This window comes from Eptatretus burgeri, chromosome 6, assembly GCF_056783735.1.
Source record: "Eptatretus burgeri isolate ZD-2024b chromosome 6, Ebu_testis_v1, whole genome shotgun sequence".
Lineage (NCBI taxonomy): Eukaryota > Metazoa > Chordata > Myxini > Myxiniformes > Myxinidae > Eptatretus > Eptatretus burgeri.
This window is the reverse complement of record NC_140966.1, coordinates 59,805,356-59,831,222: the sequence shown is the minus strand read 5'-3', so window position 1 is coordinate 59,831,222 and position 25,867 is coordinate 59,805,356. Positions and strand designations below refer to the sequence as shown.

Here is a 25,867-nt window from a genome sequence, read left to right as displayed (position 1 = left end):
AAAACCCTTCATTCCGCAAAACGCAAAAACGCAAAAAAATCTGAAAACCCACTCCGTGGGAGTACCTCCTGTGCAGCTTCCCTTCGCAGGGCAGCTCACCGGATGACGGGATTGGGGCAAAGCCTTCGGGACCCCCAATCTTTGATAGGAGGGAAACCACGGGGTAACATCCCTGGGTCAGATTGCGGGAGAGTGTGTCGGAGTGGTGCTGAGGTGTCGTCCACCAGACGGCGGTCTCCTTGGGTTAACCTGAGGCGGTCCCTTCGGGTGGGTGCCTGGAATGTCCTATCCCTAAGAGAGGATGATCACCTGTCTCTGTTATCATCTGAGCTCAAGTGTTTGGACATCGGGATTGCAGCTCTCTCTGAGGTTCGGAGACCGGATTGCGGCGAGATAATGGTGGGTGGTTACACCTACTATTGGTCTGGTCGCTCTGATGGACGTCAAGGGTGTTACAATCCCTGTTGCTGACCCTCGAATCAACTGTGGTCCACCTACGCTTGTGGAAACACGGGCTGCGGTGAACCAGTTGAAACGGGGCAAAGCTCCAGGGATCTGTGGCATCCATGCCGAACTTCTCAAGGCTGGTGGAAATGCTGCACTCGTGTCGTTGCATGCAGTTTTGTGCTCTGCCTGGAACACAGGCATCATCCCAACTGACTGGAAGAGGGGCCTTGTTGTCCCTCTCTGGAAAGGGAAGGGTGATCGCCAAGACTGCAACAACTACCGAGGGGTGACGCTGCTCTCAGTGCCGGGCAAGGTCTTTGCTCGGATAATTCTCGATAGGGTTCGCCACCATCTGCTTGAGCACCAGCGTCCAGAGCAGTCAGGCTTTACACCAAAGAGGTCAATGATTGACCGTATCCTTGCACTTCGTGTCCTCACCGAACGCAGACGAGAGTTTCCGCAGGGGCTGCTTGCAGCCTATGTTGATCTCTGTAAAGCGTTCGATTCAGTGAATCGGGATGTCCTCTGGAGGATTCTTGGTCTTCGTGGGGTGCCACCAAAACTGATCGATCTGATGTCTGAACTCTACTCTGGTACTGAGAGTGCTGTGAAGTGTGGTGGTACCATCTCTGACTTATTTCCAGTTGTTACTGGAGTTCGTCAGGGATGTGTACTTGCCCCCACACTTTTCAGCACTTGTATGGACTGGATTCTAGGGAGGATGTCGGAGAGATCAAGTTGCGGTGCATCATTTGGGAATGTCAAGATCTCGGACCTTGACTTTGCAGATGATGCAGTCATCTTTGCGGAGACTTTAGACATCCTCTTGGGGGCCCTCGAGGTGCTGAATGAGGAGTCGGAGCCGTTGGGATTACGGGTTTCTTGGGTCAAAACTAAGATCCAGGCTTTCGGTGACATCTTGGATGCTGCTGTCCTGTCTGTGTCTGTTTGTGGTGAGGATGTTGAGGTCGTGGAGAGATTCACTTACCTTGGCAGTGATATTCATGTCTCTGCTGGCTGCGAGTCAGAGGTCAATAGACGTCTGGGTCGGGCCTGGGGAGTCATGGATTCACTGGATCATGGGGTGTGGCGCTGCCGGTACCTGTGTGGGAGGACGAAAGTCCGAGTCTTCAGGTCCTTGGTACTTCCAGTCTTGCTCTATGGGTGCGAGACTTGGACTCTGACCAAGGATCTGAGACGGAGACTTAATTCCTTTGGTACCAGGTCTCTTCGGAGAATCCTTGGCTATCGCTGGTCGGATTTTGTGTCCAACGAGCGGTTGCTGAGAGAGACTCGGATGAGATTTGTTACCTGCATAGTCCGTGAGCGTCAGTTGCGGCTGTATGGACATGTGGCTCGTTTTCCTGACTCTGATCCTGCTCACCAGATTCTCTCAGTGAGGGAGTCTCATGAGTGGAGGAGGCCAGTGGGTCGACCACGTGCCTCATGGTTGCAACAGGTTGACCATCATCTCAAGGAGATGGGGATGGGCCTGGCATCTGCCTGGGGGATGGCCAGACGGAGGCCCCTGGAGTACCGGCGGAAAGTGGACGCAGCGACGTGCTGCTCTGGCACATGCTCCCATACCTGACCTGACCTGATCGGGGATCACAACACAAGCAAAATTCACGACAATGTTTTTATCAACAATCCTCAACCCGTTCTTAACTAGGGAACCATGGTCTACAGGTTTTGAGGGGGATCGCGACCGAAATATGCCTTATACAACACCTGCAGACAAAGACAAACAGCATGCATGCAAGACAAGACAGAGTACTTGGTGATGGCTCATGGATGAGAGGTAGCTTCAAGAAGCATGAATGTCGCTCGTAACAAGCGTGTGTCCACGGGTTCGAACTCCCGTTCGAACGTGCCGCGTGGCGAAATGGAGCTCGTCCTCCCTTTGCCCTTTTCGCACCGCACGCGGTCTCCGCGTGCTTTGACCCCATTTAACGGTCGACGATAGGCATCAGCCGATCTCTCTCACAGTCCAGCATACAAATCCAGGCCTGTCCTGTTCTCCAGACAACGCCCAGATCGAGGTCCGAGCTCCGCAGGCGAATCGACAACGTGTCGAGCCGTGAGGTGAGTACGGACGGAGGCTCCACGGCCAGACGCAGGCCAAATCAGTCGATCACCTCCCCGTACGAATCGATCGTCGAGATAGAGATCGTCGAGACCGTAAGATCGAGAGAGAGGAGTGAGAGAGAGGGGCGAGAGAGGAGGGGGGAGAGAGGAGGGGCGAGACTAGGGGGGAGAGAGGGGGGAACAAAGAGGGGGGGCGAGAGAGAGGGGGCGTCACAATTCTTCTTGTTCTTCGTTTGATATGACGTCACAATTGACGCTGGGGACCTGAGTATGTTTCCCAATTGATGGCCATTTATGATACAGTTGGTCCGATCTAATTGAAACAATACCCCAATCCAGTCGTCGTTTATGAGAGCGAAGGAACGAAGCTGCACGTACGGGCACACACTAGTCTATCTATAATTCCAGCAATCTGTATGTGTGTGTGTGTCTGTCTGTCTGTCTGTCTGTCTGTCTGTCTGTCTGTCTGTCTGTCTGTCTGTCTGTCTGTCTGTCTGTCTGTCTGTATGCGACCGCAGTTTCTCGACGACCGCCGTTCCGATCTGATTGAAACTTGCCAGGAATATTGCCAGGGCCCCGCGGATGTGCCTTTTCGAGGTTTGATATGAATCGGACAAGCGGTTCCCAAGTTACGGCCATTTATCTGTCGACCAATGACAAGACACGGTGCTATGACATCACAAATGTCGTCACAATTAATGTTTATTTATTAATTTATTTTTTGCATGATTGATGCTCCGATCTGATTTAAACTTGCCAGGAATATTGCTGGGGACCTGCAGATGTGCCTTTTCAAGGTTTGATATTAATCGGATAAGCGGTTCCCAAGTTACGGCCATTTATGTGTCAACCAATGACAAGACACGGTGCTATGACATCACAAATGACCTCACAATTAATGTTTATTTATTTATTTATTATTATTATTTTTTTTTGCACGATTGACGGTCCGATCTGATTGAAACTTGCCAGGAATATTGCTGGGGACCCGCGGATGTGCCTTTTCAAGGTTTGATATTGTTACAAATTCGGAATTCGATTGCACAAAACATTCAGGTTCCTTAAGTCAGCTCTGTCGATAAGTGCTTGTTCCCGAAATAGCTCACGTTCCACGTTGAATAGCTCACATTGAACACGACGTTCCATCGTTTAAATGTTTAGAAATCTATTCGATGCACTGCGGATCGATTTAATAGTTAGGGAGCGAACAATGGAGACGTCCCTCCCCCTCTTCTGCTAAGAGGAAGAAGAGCCCTTCCATCCCGTGATTCATGACCTCAACAACTCCCTCCCACCCATGGTTGAGTGGGGGATGGATCACGAGGGCGTGAGTCACACCGGGCGCGGGGGAGGGGGCGGAGAAGGATAAAGAGGAGATCTTTTCTTTGTTCGTGTTCGGAGTTGAAAGGGGAGTTGAGGGGAGTTGTTCAGCAGGCCATCGGGTCCTGCTTGGCTTGGGTTAGGGTTGAGGCCTTCGGAAGCTTTTTGCTTCTGCAGAGGAGTTGTTCAGCATAGCTTTGGGTCCTGCTCGGCTCGGTAGGCTTTTTGGAGAGCTGTTTTGTTTGGAAGAAAGTTGAGCCGGTTGCTCGGCTCGAGCTGTGAATGGTTGCTTCTTCTTCTTCTTGGTTCGTGGAGCTCTTTGTTCTCCGTTTGGTTCCCGGCTTGGTGCGACTCATCGACCTCATCTTGGAGGTGGTTCTTCGGGGAAGCGACACATTGGTTCCTCGGAGAAGCGACGCATCGACGGGAAGGATCAGCGCCTCGTCTCACCAGCACGTGTTGAGAAGCGCAGGAGGATTTGTTGGAGCTTGGGAAGGATCGCAGCTCACGGCTATTGGATCCAGCTCGCTCTCACTGGAGCCCAGGTCCGAACAACGTGAAGACCACACGAGGTGGAGAGGTTCGAGATAGGTTCTTGGTTTTAGCTCACCTGTCCTCCGAGCTGGAGCCTGTTATTAAAGGCCTCAGCCACCATTACTTGGGTGTGTGTGTGTGTGCGTACGTGTGTCCGTGGGCCCATCTAATAAGTAGGAAATTGTTAAGTGCTTTGTCTGCTGTAAATCTTTGCATCGCATTTCGTATAGTTGGAATAGTTCTGCTCTTACGTGCTTCCCGAGTTCCCCATTATTATTAATAAATACCCCATTGTTAAATGCTTTCAGCTCGTCACCTCGATTCTTTCATTGACTGAGCATTTCGTGTGTTGGGAGTTAGAAAGCCGTTAGTTTGCCGTAAAAGGGGGACATTTGGACTGACGGTTCTCGGCGATTAAGCCGTTTGGAATCGCGCACGGGACAGGCTCGCCTCGGCGGTTTGTTCCGTACGAGTTCCTTCAAGGGTGGAGTACCCCGGTAGTTGGATCACGTGGGTATTTAGGTACATTGAAGATTGGCAATCGACCCTACCCCACGTGATCTGCCCATTGGCGTATTTCGGTTCTTGTACAAGGACCCGTCGACTCGGACTTATCCGGGTGGCGATCTATATTCCGGGCAATCGGTCGGGCCGACTCGACTTGCGGCTCTGTTCAGAGCAGTCGGTTCGTGGCGACGACCCGGCACCGTAACATTGGTGTCAGGAGTGGGATTCGGCCCCCTCCGCCTCCGTAGAAAAATTCACGGAGTCGGATGAGGGGTATACGGAGAAAACCACCCCCCACCCCGTGTCCCCAAATTACGAGCGTTATAAATTTTATTCCCAGCACGCAAAATGTTCAGCCAAGGCGAGCCGAGCCAGGTGGGTAGTGAGGTTAACCGGGTGGGGGAAATATTGATGCGGAAAATGCAAGCGATGAAGGGCGATATACAAGCCATGAACAACAAAATGGATGCAAATATGCAGACACTGAGGGGTGAAATGCAGAGCATGCGATTGAATCTCCAGAATGAAACAAAGGGGGAATTGAAGGCAATAGGGACGGGCATAAGAGTTATCACGGCGGCGCCACGTGTTGGAGGGAATGAGCTAGGGGGGAGTGTGGATTGTGTCGGTCCAGCAATGGAGACGGGCGAGGTCACAATAATAAGGGAGACATGTTGGACGAGACTCGTGGAGGTGACCGAGAAAGTGACGGTGACAGAGAGGGAAAAATTAAGTGGGGTGACTGAGACGTGCAGGGAGAGACACGTGGAGACGAAGGAAATAACAAAGGAGGTAGAGGTGACAACGACGGAGATGCAGGAAATGGAAATAACAGAGACATGGGAGATAGAGGAGAGAGGGGGTGAAGTGGATGACACAAAGGACGAACACACACACATGGAGGTAGTGAAGGACAATTGGGGCGATCTGGTGGAATGTGTTGGGACCCGATGCAAGCAACAGGATGGCCTCCTTCAGGAGCGAGGGGAGGGACTGTGACCCCTTGAGGCAGATCACGATGAGGTGAGTCCAGTCGAGCCTTGCGAGGTAGAGGGGGCGAGTGCTGTGAATGGGTGCACGCGGAGCTTGGGGGGTATGGAGACCCCGGGAGTGCTTGAGGTAGCGCAAATCCCCAGCATGGTCGTCCCGGTGTGTGTGGTTACGAATATGGCGAAATGCGTGCTGGAAAGCACGCATGGTGTGAGTGAAACACCGTGAGTGAGTGTTATGGCGTGTGTAAGCGATTCCCCGTGTGTGAGTGAAAAGGTGTTTAAGGGAGAAGCGCTGTGTGTGAAAGAAACCGCGTGTGTGAGGTCTCGGTATGAAAGAGAAATGGCGGTTGGTATGCGAGAGGGCACAACGGCGTGTCCGAGTGCCATGGTGGAGTGTGTGAGCGTCAGGGCACGTGAGAATGTGCGCGTGAGAGTGCGACAAAAACGGTGCCTGACGAGGGACAAAGGCCGTGTAGCGGCCGTAGTGGTTTCGAGGACCGTGCCGGATTGGCACAGCAGCGCGCACGGGGTCCGTGCTGTGCTTTGTACGAGGCCGCCACGTGCACGCCTGCGCGAGTGAAATCCGGTCCAGAAACGCACGCAGTGCATGCATGGGCGCCGATTGCTTTTGAAAAGTGGGGGGGACATTGCATGTCCAGACCACGAAGCCCACTTCATGCCGGCGTGGACACAGCAAGTCGACCCTTGCAAATTCTTGATTTTATATGCTCGTTGAAATGCTGCCTTCTGATCACACAAATCCCTTAAATTAATCTGACCATCTATCGACCATCTTTATATCAAATGTAAGCAGACGGAGCGAAATTCATTAAACATTAAACATTAATCATACACATTTCAAAGTTTCAAGTGTCATCAAAGAAATACATATATATATATATATATATATATATATATATATATATATATATATATATATATATATATACATATATATATATATATATATATATATATATATATATATATATATATATATACATATATATATATATATATATATATATATATATATATATATATATATATATGTTTATCAAGCCTCCTTCTCACGACCCTTGAACTGATTCACTAAACATAAACTGAAAACTAGACTGACATACAAATTGATATTACATGAGTACGGTCAACTTACCTTAAAACTTGCCAAAAATATGAACCCTCGTCTGCCAATCCAGTTAAAGACTTTGTCGTAATGTCTTGGGGGTCAAGTGTAGTCAGACGATCTCAGTGAACATGACAGATCATGAGATGGTTGAGGCGTTGTTGGGTCATTGTGAAACGTAACCAAGTCTTCATATGTCTGAGTGCGCTGAATGACTGTTCAACTTCACATGAACTTGCTGGGGAAACCAATAGAAGCCTAAGCAAACGTTCTACCTGTGGGAACATTCGACGGACTTCCGGCACCATGTCTACAAATATCTTACGGTAATCCTCAACAGATGAACCACTGAACTGGTTACGAAAGAAGCTAAGTTCTTGCTCTCGGGAATCCGACAGTTCAGGATATTTGCGGACTATGTGGTTTGAATGACCCAGACAGGAGCATTTCACCCAAGTCCCTATACGTCATGAGGTCGGTTGATGTGAAGTACTCGTTCAAGTTCTCGGATGCGCTGTCGATGACTGAAAAATTCAACTCTGTATACCTCCTCTGCAGAATTGGCAGTGTATTCCTGCTTGCCTCCATCAAGTCTCTTCGGAAGCTTGCGCTTACGAGGGAGGGTCACTGGATCTAGTTGGCACTGCTGGAGCTTCTGTTGTGCTGCTTCGAAAACCTCCTTAAACGTCTGGTCGGTATGGAGAGATTGGAGATTCTGTGCAGTTACCTTTGCAGCAGTAAGCATACCAGAGATGGTAACTTGTGAACCCTGAAGTGCCTTAGGCCAAGGAAATGAAAGTCCTAGAATACAGTCCTTATGAAATGAAAAATACATGAGGCTTTTTTTCATTATTTCAGAAAAAGTACAAAAATCTGCCATTTCCATGCAAGAAAGGTCTATTCACAGTTTTATATTTCAGTACAGTGTAAATTCTTAGTATTTTTTGATACAACAGTACACATACTGAAATATAAAACATGTGTATCGAACTTTAGCTTGCATTTACAACATTCAAAAATTGAGATCCAGTCTTGTAAAGATGTCAGGTTTGACATGAACATTCAACACTTCTTATAAACGCTTCCTGACTGGCTCCTCAGTGCAGTCATTGCACTGAGGGTAAAATTCATCCAGATCGTCAACTCCTTCCACTTATACACCACAGAATATGCAGATGGGCTCAAATCCACATGCATAGTAGAGTTTCTCGATATGGTCGCCACAATCATGGTCTTTGATAAATACCTCCAACCCCTTTTGCAGGGTGATGATATCTGAAAAGGAAGATTGAAAACTGATCAGTGAAGACAAGAACATATGGAGTCCCAAGCACTTGACCAAAGAATGCTTGGCTGAGATGGCACAATCATAGTTTAGAAGAACCTGATATACATGATTCGACATCACTCAAATCTAGTGTTTTAACAATGGTTCACTGAACATACCAAACAGGAGACCACATGTGTATTCCACATCTGCAAGAATTTCTTGGAGTTGCGTTTTCTTAGCTGGCTGCAACTTTTTCTTGGCAAACACCAGTCTCCACTTCTCACACTCACTGCATTGGACCATAACATCAGAGACATGTTGGACTGATGGACTAAATTTGTTAGGCAGCGCCTTTCTGGATGCCTTTGAACGGACTTGTTGACTTGGTCGTTTCTGAAGAGAAAGAAGGAAATCTCAGTTGGGTTGAATTGTGAGATCCCCCGAGATTGATCACTCTCATCAACAGTTTTAAAATCACACAAAGGAGAACTTTGTATTGAAATATTTATCAAATCTTTTCAATGTGAATCCTCCAAATGTTTTATTTTTAAGGAAAATATATACTGCATACCTCTTGTGCAGCAGTCCCGTACACATCTTGGAATGGCCGATAGTGTCCGTCCCTAGCTAGCACAGGGAATGGCAGACTGTGAATGTCTTTGCTACGTTCATCTCTAAGTGGTCTGAAATTGATCAGCTTAATATAAGATGTCACATTCAATATGTATATACCCTCCTGCAATAAAACCCAAAGCAATTCACTCGTGCAGTGAAAAGCAAACATTAGAAGTGCAGGGACAAGCAAAGACATATATGAACCGGTACACTGCTTTGACTATAGCGTGCAGACAGAAAGCCACCCAGACCAAACATCAAGAACAACACCATCATACCTGCTTTATTTTGATACTATAACACTGAAATAGAACAGAAATGGTATCAAACTATAAATTGTAACTATTATGGAGAGAAAATATTGAGTAGAGATGAAGGATAGAATGGCAAATTACCTGCATATGGTACAGTCACCTTTCCCACACTTTCTCACTTGGAATGTGTAATGACCTTGTACACAACAATGCTCCAGAAAGGTCTTCAGTTTTGTACAATTCTTTGTTCCTTTGGCAGTCAAATGATCACGCTGAAATAAATAGGGTAAATTTAAACCTGAAACCTGAAATACACAATACTTCCAAGTTTAATAATATATACTGATAGGAACCCTGCTCATCAGACAAACCAACAACATTCCATACCTGTAACTTATCATCCAGTTCCAAGCAGTTCTTCCACAAATCATCTATCTCGGTTTCAGTGGCAGGATTGAAAGTTTGGAAAGGTTCTTCCTTGAGGGCCAATTGTAACATCTGACCCTTCAGGAGATCTCGAGGGAAGGCTTGAGATTCACTCAATTCTCTTTTCTGATCTTCAGAAAACAATTTCTCCCTCATTTCCTTCACACTACCTGCACCGGCTGAAATTAAACAAAAAGGACTTGGGGTCAAGTTTGTCAAGACATGTATGAAAAGGTATCAGAAGTATCCTATAAAATTGTGACTTGTAGTACGTCGTAACTTGGCCACATGTCTTTCTTTACATCATATCTAAAATCGAGAATTCCTTCCACACACCCACTGATCTCTCAAAGTCATCTGACATCTTGCGGTGCATGAGACCAACTCGCTGAAGTCCAGTGTTCACCAAACTCATAATCCTTTCGACTGGATTGGCCCAAGAGTTGCTTGGCGCTGTGCGTAGGGCGATCAGAACATCCAAGTTGAGCTCCATGAAGTGCTATCATGGACAATTTCACAGACATGTATGTACACCTGTGGTCTGGCCCACCATCTGTAAACAGCAACAGTACTGGAGACGGAGCTATTAAAAAAGAAAAATCAAAATGGAATTTTAAAGTGCGATATTTGCAATTGCCACAGACCAAATGTGATAGGCCTACATGTACTATTCCCTTCTGCAATTTTAAAGATAATTTTGTTGGTCCACCATGTTCAGGAATTCAAACATACCTGCTTCTCTTGCCTTGAGAAGTTCAGCTATTTCGGTTGCATGACGGAGCACTGACGAAGCCTGGAACACAGAGTTTTTAAACCCAATGTGGACATTGCCCCGGTAGAAGCTGCTGGTGATTGCCGTTGGGATACTGATCTGAAAAAAATAGACATTTTATGCATCCCTCTTGAGCAAGTTCAACTGCATCAAGACATGATTTATTCAAAGTAGACTTTAACTTTTTAATATGCCTGTTAAAATCTAGCTGACTGGCTCCCTTGAGGTCCAAACAATACAAGTATTGAATGATGTTGGGATTTTGTAACTTTTTATCAACTGAACTTGCTCAACTTGCAGAAGTAGGCTATAGTTCCTATACTTACCACAAAATTCACAGAAGGGGTGATGGTGCATTTGCTAAAGTCATGGTCGCCAACTGCCATAATCTCATTGGGGCCCACAATCACTTGCTTTCCTCGCTCAGCTGCTGCAAGAGGGTAGGATGGCTCACCCACTTTTACTTTGTGTTTGTCATCAGCACTGATCAGAGTTGCAATGTCACGATGGAGTATTGCCATCTCCCTCATGTACCTCCAAGCAGCTGCACAATAATGGGCATCGACATGATTTACCCGGATCTGCAAAAACAACCACTTTTAATTTCAGAAGCTATTTAAATATAGTTTAAAAAAGTACCAAACAACTAGTGCAAAATAATCATACTGACCTGTCGCTTTTGCACCATCATCTTGATGTTCATCTTTGCCCTGTAGTATTTGGCAGTATTTGCCCTGGGGTTCAAGGGTTGAAACTGGTACCTGAGCCATTTTACTGATGGGATCTTGATACCATCAGGTATTCTCTCTTTTACACGGTGGAGAAGGTCATTCATGGAGACTGCTTTTGCCAAGTACCGTCGTGCCCCCAGAATCCGAACGCCCCATTGTTTGAACAAATTGGAATCCGAACAATTTTTTCGAGAAAAATTTGCCCTAAAAACCGAACACATTTTCGAAAACCGAACACAACGTGGCATTCATGTTTGTTCACGCGTCTCCCCCGCCTGTTTGACCCGCATCTTCGCGCTTTGTTCATTCAGTTCGTCGGTGGAAGTAATCGTGAAAGCATCACTCGTGTGTCGATCGCTACTTTACCTCGTGTTTTCACCTTGATTTGTGCTGTTTTTTTTTTTCTTCAATTATCACCCTTGTGCATTCACCATGGCACCCAAGAAGAGCAGTGAAGCAAATAGGAATAAGAGGAAGTCCGTGAGAACGACAATTGAGTTGAAGAAAACTTATCGCTAAGCATGAGAGCGGTACGCGTGTGTCTGATCTCTCTGCCATGTTCAAGCTGCCGAAATCGACCGTGTGTAGGATTCTGAAAAAATAAAGAAGCGATAAAAGCGCGAAAACCTGTCGTGAAGCGAATTCATTCAATGAACCCTCTGACAAACTCAACGTTTTTTTCATGAGCATGGTAGTGACGTCATTCTGCATCACCCAATCGCTTCACCTCTTGATTATCTCCTTGGAACCATGCGGTGAAAACGGCACGTTTGTGTCTCCACAGAGTGTACTGGGATATAAAACACCATTTGGTGCTTCATGGTTAATTACATACCTCCACCAGACTGAACAGTTTACGTTTTAGATCCCAATGACCACTGATAGGCCGGAGCTGCATCCAGACCTGATGGACAACGCTCCTGCTCATGCCCCAGGCTTGGAAGAAGATTCATGACTCAGAAAAGGTCATTTACTCATCTTATTTTACCTTAAACATGGGTAATTTCAGTTGAAAGTGTCTTGAAAGTGGGTTTTCTTGGGGTCCAGGAACGGATTAATTCACTTCCATTATTTCTTATTGGGAAAATAGTTTTGGAATCCGAACTTTTTGGAATCCGAACAGCCTCTTGGAACGAATTAAATTCGGATTCTGGGGGCACCACTGTATAGTTGTTGACCGTGTCAACGTTCTTGGTATGCCACTCCTATGTCTTCTGCCAAGTATCTTTCTGCAGCTTTGAAAAAGGTTTTAAAAGTGTCTGGTTGTTTCTCAGGTGCTTGGTGTCTCAAATTTACCATTATCCCCGAGTCTTCAGACAACATCGCAAAGCGAAACCTTTCGTCAATTTCTTTTTCATTTAGGTTTGAAGGGGCAGAGTTATCCCCAGTCAGTTGTTTGAATATTGCACGAAGTGCCACAGGGTCGGCCACAAATCCAAATGCCCTCTGAAAGTTACATTTCGTGATCTGTCTTTTATAGACAGGAGCATCAACCTCGATCTTCTTGATCACCTTTGTACAGTCATCAATAGCATTGATATCACTTTCACCATCTCTGCCTTTCCAAAGGAAATGAAGACTAGCCTTGTTTCCTCCGGTGTGATTGGGATAGTGATAACATTTCACCCCCTGGCCAAGTTTCAAGCCTGAAGCTTTGAATTCTTCTATAATTTCAAAAACCCGACGTCTGTCACAAGTAGGCAGCATCTCCCGGATTGAAAAAGGAGCATACGGGTCCACCTGTTCCAGCTGTTTCTCAACTTCTACCAAGGAATGGTGCAGCTTGCCTTTGTTGATTGGCAGGATAGCGGTTTGCGTTCGGACTTCAACTTCTGATCTTGGGGTGTCCCTGCTCTTTTTGTTCTTAACACTGCTGGCCCTCAAGCTCACATAATACTGTTCGACAACATCAACCATGTCCAAAATACGAAGCTTCACCTCTGCCCAAGGCATCTCATTAAGATATACCTGGCTCTCAATAGCCTCCCTCACTGAAATAGCATGCTTTTCTAGGTTCTTCTCAGTCAAATTGCCAAGTGTCCTCTTGCGATGCTTTGACTTTTCCGGAACATTGAACCCGCTAAACCTTTTTTTGAAGGTTTCAGATACCATTTTCACTCTATGTATATCAAGTTCCATCTTGGAATACTGGCCATCTATGTAGTATAGCATGTCACACAATTTTGTCACAAATGAGTTTCCACCACTACTGCAATTATTAGGAAAGACACACTTATTTTCCGAGAAGTACTGTAGAACTTCATTGCTCAAGCGCTGTGGTTGGGCTTTTGGCTCGACGATCACAGTTGGAACATCAGAACCCACAGAGTTTCTGGCAGCAGCCATGAGAACACTGAAAACATTTGGTCTCCCAATGTCAGTTGGAATAGGAATACATGTTGCAGATTGACAGTTTTATCATGTTCAATGCAATTTGTCACGAATCTCATTCCAAAGTTTTCAACCACACCAACTATGTGAGTATCCAAGTCCCCTTTATGTTCTCTGCCATGGAAAGACTTGTCCCAGCCACAGCGTCCTTGAAAGTGTAATTTCTACACTTCATTGATGCCAACTTAAACTGGTGGTGCTTTCCTTGTAGAACGTCTTGGTAAAGTTGTCCGCTTGTGTATGATGGGTCGAGATCAATTGGGAAAAAAAATAAAATAAAATAAATCGCCATGGTTCGAGGATTTCATTCCCCTCAAGGAAGCGAACTGCCACTTGAGCTCTTGAGACAGCCATGGTGCACCAGGTCAGTCAATAGGCCTCAGATGCCTACTAGTTAACCTCCGCCATCGAAGATGGACGGAGGTTACTGTTTTCACCCGTCTGTTTGTTTGTTTGTTTGTGAACAGTATTACGGAAAAACTCCTGGACGGATTTCGCCGAAACTTGGTGGGGGGATTAGATATGGTCCAAGGATCATGCCATTAGAATTTGGACTTGGTCCAAAGTCCAATATGGCCGCTATGGCGGCCATTTTGAAAATATATTTGAATTTTTGTTTTTGCATTTCTACATGTTTTAAGTGATTTCCAACTAAAAAAAAATTTGTTAGAGAAAAAAAAAAAAAAAATTTTGCAACTTTTTTCAAAAATATTTCGATTTTATTTGAAAAATATTTTAATTTTTTTTTCATTTCTACATGTTTTAAGTGATTTCCAACCAAAAAAATAATTTGTTAGAGAAAAAAAAAATTTGCAACTTTTTTTCAAAAAAATTTCGATTTTATTTTAAAAATATTTGAATTTTTTTGCATTTCTACATGTTTTAAGTGATTTCCAACCCCCAAGAAAAATTTGTTAGAGAAAAAAAAATTTTGCAACTTTTTTTTCAAAAAAATTTAGATTTTTTTTGGCATTTCTACATGCGCGTCAATCAAGTTTAGTTTATTCAATCGTGGTTCAGTTGAGTCTGATCCGTTTTGACCTACAATGAATAGGATATCAGGTTCACTTAAGTGATCCAACAGTATTGGCGGCGGAGGTTTTGCACTCTACCGAGTGCTCCCCGTCTAGTTCATTCCTGGAATGAAAGATTTTTGTTTGAGAATCTTGAAATCAAAAACTATTGAATAAATTGAAACAAATCTTTTTCAAAAATGATGGACTGGATTTTCAATATTCAATTCAAAGTTCAAGGGGAACCCTGCAATGCAAAGGCTAAAATTCTCAGCATGTGTGTCGTTGCCTAGCAACGCCGAGTACGATCCCGCCAGAAAGACTGCGCATGCGCACAACATGTTCAGACAAACATGACTGCTCAAAACAATGGACTATAGGACAAAATCGTGCAGGTATTGGGGAAGGTATTGCATGCAGGACTACGGACGGTCTGTTGACCTGCATTCTAGAAGAACATTGAAGAAACACAACACCAGCTCCGTGGTTCATTCGATCATGACCGACCAGCAGCAGTTCATTCATCATGATGCTGTAAAATGCTATGCACATTCGGCGAGAAATCGGAGAAAACATCTTCAACCCGAGGGGGAGCACTCGGTAGAGTGCAAAACCTCCGCCGCCAATACTGCTGGGTCACTTAAGTGAACCTGATATCCTATTCATTGTAGGTAAAAACGGATCAGACTCTACTGAACCACGATTGAATAAACTAAACTAGATCGATGCGCATGTAGAAATGCCCCAAAAAAAATAATTTTTTTTTTGAAAAAAAGTTGCAAAAACATTTTTTTTTTCTCGAACAAATTTTTTGGGGGGGTTGGAAATCACTTAAAACATGTAGAAATGCAAAAAAAAATTTCAAGTATTTTTCAAATAAAATCGAAATTTTTTTTTCTCTAACAAATATTTTTTTGGTTGGAAATCACTTAAAACATGTAGAAATGCAAAAACAAAAATTCAAATATTTTTTCAAAATGGCCGCCATAGCAGCCATATTGGACTTTGGACCAAGTCCAAAATCTAATGGCATGGTCCTTGGACCATAACTAATCCCCCCACCAAGTTTCGTCGAAATCCGTTGAGGAGTTTTTCCTTAATACTGTTCACAAACAAACAAACAAACAAACAAACAAACAAACAGACGGGTGAAAACAGTAACCTCCGTCCATCTTCGATGGCGGAGGTTAAATATTTCATGTCATCTTGGTCATCCATTCAAACACAAGTAAAAAACAGTGTAATCGATCATTTATGAATTGATATGATATGTATTTCGTTAAAAAATGCATGTTCTTTTCTTATACTAAATTCTCACCTTTTTGACTCCTATTGTTCTCGATTCGAGAAGAAAATTGACACCGCCATGATGGAAAGCCGAGATGTAACGAACGTCATAGGTGCGCTGCGATTGGTCGATCACTTCGGAACTTCAAACTTCGTACATATTCGGAATTTCTCGGCTTGGCGCCAAGAAGGGGATAGACTATGGTTAACAAAAACACCGTTTTTGGTGATTTCTATGAAGAATGATGATCAACTCGAGTCAAGGGTTTATTTTTTTTTGCAAATAATGAAATTTTTTGAAATAATGAAAATTATTGCGGCAGCTTTTGAAGCATGCGGGCGGTGTACGGTATTCTAGGACTTTCATTCCCTTGGCCTTATTGAGGTATTCAAGGGATTGGAGAACGGGCAATGATGCAAACAGACCGAGAACACACTTTCCTGATGAAAGACAGCTTCGAATACCGTTGGCTCGCGATGCCGTGTTCGTACCAAAGTCATTACTTGCTTGTTGAAGGGCATCCAGTACCGCTTCATAGTTATCCAATATCAATTTCACGGCAGGAGAACGAGATAACCAACGCGTCGGGCAAATTGGCCTCAGGCGTGTAGGGCAAGGAGTGTCAGCATCGTCAGCGTGGATATTCAAGTACAGATGCTTGAATTTTCCAGAGTTGTTGTAGATGTTGCTGAGTACCTGGACATAATCAAGGGCGTCTCTTATGAATGGTGCAGTTTGTAGGGCTTTGGATATAATGAGTTGGGTTAGTCCGGCAGATATGTGAAATATTCTGGTAGTTTTGTGCCTTTGATGATACAAGCATGAAATTTGGTACACAGTTATAGCATACCCTTCGGAAACATTTTGGATATAGCGACATTCCAGATTACCCCTAGGGTCAAAATGGTGGCCATTTTACAAAATGGCTGCCACGAATAACAAATTCTGCCTACAAGGTCAGCAAAGTCATATGTGCTTGGTGCAAAACACAATGTAGTGAGTATAATATTGTTATGTCTGAGGGGGGGGGGTATGCATTCAAAGGGTAATTAGGATGTTTAATTAGGTATGCCATGCTGTTCGAGTTGTACCAGGATCTCAATGTAATAACTAGCAATTCAGTGGTGATAAGTTTTCTAGTGAATGTCCATTTCTTTAAGGGGGAAATGATAATTATCACGTAATTAGATAGGGAGACGGGTTAGGGTAAGTGTGTATGCGTATTCCATTTTAGCATCCCCTGTAGGCTTGCCGTGACATAACAGGACAGTGCTCCGCCCCTTGATCATGATTGGCAGAAGGCGACGGCGGAGGGCCAATAAAAGGGCTCCATTGGAAGTGACGAGGACTCGAGTATAAAATGGTCCTGTTCGGGAAAAGACCGAGGAGGAAGAGTCATAAATAGAAAGCATCTGGTTGAGGCTGTTGGTCTCGGAGCGTGCTCTCTCGTTGCGCTGGTTCGTTCCTCGATTAGTCGTGTCTCGTGGCCTTGCTGTGCCTCGTGCCTCACCTCGGTTGGCTCTGGATTTCTGCTGGCTCGGAGTGCAGGACCGAACGGCGGGCGGACCTGCCTCCCTCTCCTGCTCGCATCTTGGTGCCAGAGCTGGCTCCCTGGCGGATGTGAGCGGACTTGGGCCTACACCAGGAGGTCGACACCACCAGGAACAGCACCACGGTGGCTGGTTGGAGCTCACAGGCCGGAAACCGCGGCTCTGCACGGAAGGGCTGACGGAACCTCGGCACCACCGTGTCTCCTGCCCCTGACGAGCGCAACGCCAGCTCGTCCGGCGCCAATCCAGTGACTGTTACGTCGACACCACGGGCAAGCCTGACCACGAGCTACGTTGTGTGTGTGTGTGTGTGTGTGTGTGTGTGTGTGTGTGTGTGTGTGTGTGTGTGTGTGTGTGTGTGTGTGTGTGTGTGTGTGTGTGTACCTGGCGCCTGAGAGGGTTTGAGATTTGTATATCCATTGGAATTGTTTGTGTTTTCCCCACGCCCGAACCCACACCACCTCCCGTCGAATCGCCCCGGATCCCTCCTCTTGTCGAGTCTTATTATTATTTCTGGTTAGAGAAATAAACATTATTAACTCAGTGAAAAGCGACTTGTGCCACCTTCCTCGTCCCGTTTGCTGTAGAGCGATTAAAACCGCCATCTTTGGGTTATAAAAAATAAACCACCTCCATCGTTTTAGCTCATTCTACGTTGGCGGGACTGTTCAAGTCCCGTGGACATCACAATATGATTATTATCAACTAGTATGCACATGCTTCATTATCTACTTCATATTTGACTAGAAAATGCATCTACGGTGGTCTATGAGGGACACAGATAACAGTTTACCATCGCAATAATGCATGGCTGGAACAAGAGCTCTGCAATTTGATCATGCATGTGAATGTTACCTGAATATTGTTTCTGGAAATATAAATAGATCAAAAATCAAATTTGGTGAAAGGAACCTAGACTCCATTAATATTTCCATTATTAATTACATACTGGTAGCTGGCAATGTCGCGATTAAATGCATAAATTTGCGAAATCGATATTGATGTACTCACTGTATTAATTTTCATGATTGCATAATAGAAATGTTCAAACTACAATGGTGTGTTCATATTGATTTGGGTTTAACATGGTCCTGTCCAGCGCAAAGAAATAATGTATGGTGGCCTATTGGGGACATCGAGTGACACTCACCCAAGATCGCCATTGTGTATATATGCATCTCCTCTGGGCTGGGGTTCGTAGTTGAAAACATTTTAACTCTGCTATTCTGTTTTCAGGTGATAACTCGACTGTAGTGTACCCAAAGACTAATCCCCTGCTTGGTGGTGGTTCTTCCCAATTTTACAGTGACTGATTGGTGGTGGTTCAAGACAATGGCCAAGCATTTCAAACTATTAGACCCCCAGCAGCAAGGGCCAAGTACATCTGTTACATCACTTAACCAGACAGACTGGAACCTATGTGTGCTGTGTCAGATGGACACCACTGAGCCTCTTCATTGTCCAGCTGACTCCAAGCGAAGCACAGGAGGGTCTGGATACCAGACTCTGGCAGACAACCTCCTCAGGTTCAGTGAGATCGACTGGTTGCCAAAATCTCTCGACATGCCCCGCTTGGACGATGGTGAGGGTATTGAGTCCACCTTCCAGCACCACAGGGCTAAGTGGCACGATTCGTGCAGACTACAATACAACAAAACTCAATTGATTCGGGCAGAGAAGAGAAAAACAACCAGTGGGGATACCGAAGGCGTGACACGAAAGTATACCTGTCAGAGTGTGGACCGCACAGAGTCACTGCTCGAAACGTGTTTCTTTTGTGACAGGCCAGCAGGTAACGAGTCTTTGCGCAAAGCTTCTACCTTTGACCTGGACAGACGAGTCAGGAAATGTGCTCTGAAACTAGAAGACAAGCCACTTATTGCTAAACTGAGTGCTGGAGATATGATGGCGCAAGATGCCCAGTACCATGTGAAGTGTCTGGTTTCCCTCTATAACAAAGCGAGGGACACAAAGAGAACCTTGGATGACCAGGATGATATCAATCATGGCATAGCTCTCGGAGAACTGGTGTCCTACATCGATGATGCCCACATGGACGCTCTTGTGGCACCAGTGTTCAAGCTGGCAGACCTAACAAGTCTGTACAACAACCGGCTGAAACAGCTTGGAACAGTCTTGACTGGACGTGTTCACTCGACCAAACTCACTCACAGACAGTTTGAAGGCAGACACTAGGAAGAAGCGAGGCAAAGGCATCAGGAGACGAGTCGAGCCATCTAGTTCCATTCCTGGAAACTGGCAGACCTTTCTTCGCACAGATGAGAACAAGATGGAGTTGTTTGACTTCCTAGCCACCAGAGTAGCAACAACAGACACAGACAAACAAGTCATCAGCACCCACCACAAAGAAGTGGTTTGTACGCAGGCCCGAGATGTTGCTGGTGTTGCCCCTTGTAGCCATGAAGAGGCTGACACAAGAATGCTATTCCATGCTGAAGACGCTGTGAGGCAGGGATACAGCAAAGTGTCGATCCGTACAGTAGACACTGATGTCGTGGTCCTTGTGGTGACAGCAGCTGGACGTCTGGACATTGATGAGCTCTGGGTTGCTTTTGGCACAGGAAAGAACTTCAGGTTCTTGGCAGCTCACGAGATGCCTGTGGCACTGGGACCTAACAAGTGTCGAGGTTTGCCATTCTTCCATGCCCTCACTGGATGCGACACCGTTTCAAGCTTCGGAGACAGGGGGGAGAAAAAAGCATGGGAAACCTGGAAAGCCTGTGATGAGGTCACTGATGTCACTGCAGAATTCTGTGCCTTGGCCGCCACGCCAACTCCTTCAGCCGTAGATGACCACATGGATGCACTGGAGCATTTTGTTGTTGTGCTCTATGATCGCACCAGTAGCCAGGAACATGTCAATGAGTGTCGCAAGCATCTGTTCACCCAGAATGGCAGATAAATAGATGCTCTCCCACCAACTCGTGAAGCCCTGAAACAGCACATCAAGAGAGCGACCTACCAAGCCGGCTACTGTTGGGGCCAGATGATGGTGTCCACACCAGAGCTCCCATCGCCCAGTGACTGGGGGTGTGTTCACACCGATAATGGCTGGGACATATACTGGACAACCCTCCCAGAGGCAACTGAGGCATGTCGGCAACTACTAAGGTGTGGCTGCAAAAAGGGATGCAGAGGACAGTGCAAGTGTGTCAAGGCTGCACTCCAGTGCACAGCTCTATGTCACTGTGGTGGGGAGTGTACAAGAGAGTAGAACTGGGACAAGAGAGATCACAGATGATAATCATGTAACATGTACACATGTATCCATGCATCATAGTAGACTCTGTTACCTGGATCTAGAGGTTCCACTGTATAATTTTGACTCTGTAAGTTGATGGTAGGTTCAAACAGAAGCACTTCCTCTGAGTTCAAGAGTGTTACATGAACAACAGTCATTCCATGGTGCTTGATAACAGTTTTTTGAAGAGATTGTTGTAGAAAACCGTCCAAAAGTGCAAAAATGCACCAAAAAAAATGACCAAATAAATGGTTTATTCACGCTTTGTCACCTTTATTTGCTATTTCTTATTTGCTAGAATCTATATTTAGTTAAATAAAACCACTGGTATGTTTCTTAAATATAGTTGTATCCACATGTATCCTCCTTGTACAACACAAAATCGGCTATTTTGTAAAATGGCCGCCATTTTGTCTCTAGGAAGAATCTGGAATGTCCCTATATCCAAACATCTTTGTAAGATACTGCCCGAGTAATGTGCCAAATTTCATGCTTGTATCACTAAAGGCACATTTTTTTCACATATCTGCCGAACTAGGTGACATGAGCTCCACAGTGAACATAATTGGCCAGCGGTTGGAGTTTTTTTGCTGTGCTTGACAGTCCTTGTACTTTCCGGACATGTTGCTTGCCCCATCGTAAGTCTGCGCTCTAAGGTGTTCAATAGGGAGTTGACACCGAATTAGGACATCCTGAAGCATCTTACAAAGTGATACTCCTGTTGTTGACGATACTTGGTAGAGGCCGACGAGATCTTCTTGAACATCAGAGGAATCCGTCACATAGCGCACACACACCGACTCCTGCTCATTAACCTGAATATCTTGCGTTCCATCAGTTACGAGTCCGAACTGAGTGGACATTTCATTCACGTTACTGCAGATATTTCTGAGGATGGCATGACTCATCAACTGTAGAATTTTGTTCTGAATTTCTCCACTTGTGAACGTCGTCTTCCTTGACAACCACGTCTTGAGGTTTACATCATCCTCGGCCCACAACTGTAAGAGCATTTTGAAATTCCCTTCAGAGGCATCCTTCCCACGAATTGCAAAACCTTGTCGGGCTAAATATTGCAGTGAGGTGATAATCTTCATAAGTGCTGACCGTGCAGATCTTTGCTCTTCTCGCAGTTTGCTGCTCAGCTGCACATGGACACCAGGTTGACTTCTGCGAGATTTCAGATTTTCAGAGGCAAGCCTATGTGTGTTTGATCGTTCGTGTTGTCTGAATTTTTCTGTAGCCTTTTTCCAGTTCCGAAAGCCCTTTGAGACAAATGAGAATTCTGCACAGCGGGCAAGTTCGGTAAGTTTTTCATGAGAAGCGTCCATACAGGTGTGACAGAGTACACCACCGATGCTCTGATGAAAATGAAGCCACAGAAAAGCTATGAACCACTGTTGTTGAAACTTCAACTTTCGGTTTGCCAGTATTTGGACTGGGATACAACTGACATCATGAGGATGAAAAGGCTGATCTTGGAAATTAGGCCGAGTACTCGCACATGCACTCTTTTCTGCCATCTTCTCCTTTGAATCGTCCACCTCTTTCTGGGAACTTCATTGCTCCAGGAGAGTGGTCGGGGATGTGCTACTTGATGCTGTCGCGAAAAACTTTCTGATATCCATATCCTCTATGAAACGAGAAGGGAATTACATTTCAGTTGAATAAATTTTGACATGTGAATTATAAGGGTTACTTTTGCGTAACGGGGCATTTTTAAGGTCAACATACTTTTGGCTTGGTCACTATACCTCCAGGCACAATGTTGACATGTGATAAGCTTTGCGTAGCACATGTATTACTAAGGCCTAAGTCACATTTGGCACGGCGGCCATAGGGTCTGCAAAATCTACAGCCACTAGCAATTATAGGGCGGCCGCAGTATTTCCACGGTCACTCAATGTTGCAGTCACATATGTTTTTATTTTTGGGGTAGCAGCACGGGTTATTTAGAAATTGTTGAGACCGAAAACGTGGGGGTACCGTACGGTCTGTGATTGGATGTCGCACGGTGACCTTAGGGCATCTCTGCGGCGGCCATATAATTTTCAAGGAAGACACAAGGTAGCCTCAAGGTGCCTGCAAGGCGACCACAGGGGGGCCCTAAGGCGAACGTGCGGCCAGACGGACGGTAACGAGTGGGTTCTCTTTTTTTTTTTTTTTACGGGTTTTTTTTTTTTTCGGCTTGTCGAATTGCTACGGCCAATGTAGAAATGAAAAAAGTTATAACTGTGTTATAATTCCACGGCGACCCCTATGGCCTGTAAATGATAGCCAAACGGCATAGTGCCACCCTGAAGACACCGCAGAAACTCTGCGGCCGCCGCACGTTTCTGTCAATTCAGAGGGCGTACGGCCACCGTATCCTTGCCGTAGAGCAAATGTGACGAAGGCCTAAAAGAGCGCCGATAAGAGTTCAGTTCTTAATTTAGCATCTCAGCTCCCAATTTAGCATTCCATTACTCGCTTAGTTCCCAGCTACGTGCTTATTACTTTTATTTAGGGTCAGATACCCTGGTATTTTATTCCCTGGGATTGTTAATATTCATCATTTTATTTAATCCGCATTTAATTAACCAATGAGCTAAAGTTGAGTGAGATGATTATGAGATTATTGGTTCATAGTTAGCGTCGTCGTTAAAGATTGTGTTCTTGATTTGCATGCCATCAAAAGGATTCACCAAAGGAATGAGCTAAAATCAGTTGTAATGTGAACATTTATGTAATTCTTTACCTCTCACAAACCACGAGACCAGGAGACGAGGGATTAAGATCTGATGCCGTCCGGACGTGCACTCTCTTCTTCCCAATTATTGTACATAGTTTGTTGATTTGTAAATACGTTCATCATTTCCACGAGTGTGCCCGTACGTGCGTGGCTGTACGTGCGTGGCCGTACGTGCAAAAAAAAAAACACAAGTTTGAAACCGCGTGCCTTTAAGTATAGTGTGTGCCCGTAAGTTTTGTTTAAGTAGAGTGCGTGCCCGTACGTTTTGTTTAAGTAGAGTGCGTGCCCGTACGTTTTGTTTAAGTAGAGTGCGTGCCCGTAAGTTTTGTTTAAGTATAGTGTGTGCCCGTAAGTTTTGTTTAAGTATAGTGCGTGCCCGTACGTTTTGTTTAAGTAGAGTGCGTGCCCGTAAGTTTTGTTTAAGTATAGTGTGTGCCCGTACGTTTTGTTTAAGTATAGTGCGTGCCCGTACGTTTTGTTTAAGTAGAGTGCGTGCCCGTAAGTTTTGTTTAAGTATAGTGCGTGCCCGTAAGTTTTGTTTAAGTAGAGTGCGTGCCCGTACGTTTTGTTTAAGTAGAGTGCGTGCCCGTACGTTTTGTTTAAGTATAGTGTGTGCCCGTACGTTTTGTTTAAGTATAGTGCGTGCCCGTACGTTTTGTTTAAGTATAGTGTGTGCCCGTAAGTTTTGTTTAAGTATAGTGCGTGCCCGTACGTTTTGTTTAAGTATAGTGCGTGCCCGTAAGTTTTGTTTAAGTATAGTGCGTGCCCGTACGTTTTGTTTAAGTATAGTGCCATATAAGTTAGAAAGGTGAAATAAACCATTTTGGTCGCTAAAGGGGCCCAGAACCGTTGCAGGGTCGACATGGTGAAGAAGAAGCTGACAATCCTCTTTATTTTATTTTCAACGCTGCATTTAAAATCTCTAATTTAATCATTCTAAATCACACAGATTAATGAGACACCTTATTCTGTCGGTCTCTCCTTCGTCTTTGTCCTCGTGCAAACGGAAAATTTTTCGGATGGCGGAAGAGAAATTCCTTCCAGAACGTTCTTTTTTCCTCGTAAAAATTGCAAGCCGTGGCTAAGCTACTAAGCCCAAGCCTTTTAATCGGATTTTCAAGGTAATCTCATTACTACCCGAAAGATACTGTATAATCCGAGAACAGAATTCAAAAATAATTTTCCGTTCGTTTGTCCGAACCGCTTTGGTGAATTTTGCATATTTTTTAACAGCTCCCTTTTAAAATCTATAACTTAATCCTCATAAGTCCAAAGACCGAATGATACCTCTCGTTTTGTAGGTCTATACCTCCCCTCGGTCCAAATACCGACGAAAAAATTATTTACATTAACCGCCGCAAAAGCGAGTGAATCAGCGCATTTTATTTTATGTTCCCCAAGTATTCAAAGCTAATTTAGTCGCCAAAATACCCACTTACCTTCGATTTTCACCCGGTTTTCAACGTTGGGATTTAGGCCACTGTTATCGACTGCGAAATATGAAAACAGAATTACAAAATATCTTTCCGTTGGTTCGTGCGAGCCGGGAGAGTGAAACCGCGTCATCCTGCACAAGCTTCACCATCTCAATCAGCATACCAGGCCGCGAAATATTTTATTGGCTTATAACTCGACGGTGCAAAGTCACAAAGATTAAACACACACATCATCGTGCAGGTAATAATATCAGGCATCCGGCGATACAAGTTAGAAAGGTGAAAGAAACTATTTTGGTCGCTAAAGGGGCCCCGAGCCGTTGCGGCCTAACACTCCCGAGGCGTGGCGCTCCGGGCCATGAAGCCGCGATTTGTTTAAACACAAATAAAATGACGATACAAAGTCTGAAAACATCCCAACATACCTCAAAATGTCCAGGTCACGTTCCCTGTTAGTGGGTGAACAATCCAACGCTTGGCGAATTCTGCTTCGCAATGATAGGAAGAGCCGACATCGAAGGATCAAAAAGGGACGTCGCTATGGATGCTTGGTCGGTGGGAGACCATGGCTTGGGAAGCACGGATTCTCAATGTTGAACTGTTAACCTATCATCTTTAATAGAACTATAATAGACCAATAAAACTAACGGTTCTTTTTCTTTTGTTGTTTTTGGCAAAAAGTAAAGATCCAGAGAGGCTTTGTATTGGATAACCCCCCCCCCCCTCTATTTACGTGAAATGGTTTGGTCCAACTCCCAAAGCCAAAGCAGACGTGAACGGCTTGCGAGTACCGAGACCATAACTTGGGAAGCACTTGTCCGATTAATATCAAACCTTGAAAAGGCACATCCTCGGGTCCCCAGCAATATACCTGGCAAGTTTCAAGTAGATCGGACCAGTGGTTGTCGAGAAACAGAGGTCGCAGACAAACATGCATAGAGAGATTGCTGGAATTATCGATAGATTAAAAAAATTATTCTTCTTTTTGAGGAGCATCTCGGCCTGGTTGTACTCGAGCAGCTCGTTTTGTGTTACGTAACTTAAGTTCAATGAAAAAAGTGGGGGGGGGGGGGGACAATCGATATGTTGTCCCTCCCTTGACAAAAAGTGGGGG

At 45.1% G+C, this 25,867-nt stretch overlaps 1 protein-coding gene across 3 annotated transcripts in view; it reads right to left on the bottom strand.

Moving 5' to 3' along the window:
* The window catches only part of LOC147024892 (uncharacterized), a 33,226-nt gene extending 7,908 nt beyond the window's left edge, over positions 1–25,318 (bottom strand). The window contains exons 1-9 of one of the 3 annotated variants that reach the window (XR_015059258.1): positions 11,022–13,455; positions 10,678–10,932; positions 10,312–10,450; positions 9,916–10,032; positions 9,541–9,758; positions 9,295–9,425; positions 8,856–8,911; positions 8,461–8,677; positions 6,958–8,289 (exon numbers count right to left, since the gene is read on the bottom strand). Coding sequence is in view for 2 of the 3 variants with exons in the window: in XM_085885259.1 (XP_085741385.1) it covers positions 9,295–9,425; positions 9,541–9,758; positions 9,916–10,032; positions 10,312–10,450; positions 10,678–10,932; positions 11,022–11,330 (1,169 nt within the window). In the remaining variant the exon portion in view is untranslated. Of the gene's footprint in view, positions 1–6,957; positions 8,290–8,460; positions 8,678–8,855; positions 8,912–9,294; positions 9,426–9,540; positions 9,759–9,915; positions 10,033–10,311; positions 10,451–10,677; positions 10,933–11,021; positions 13,456–25,178 lie in introns of those variants that run through there. The other 2 variants (XM_085885260.1, XM_085885259.1) reach the window with 2 other exon arrangements.
* Positions 25,319–25,867: the final 549 nt, after the last annotated feature.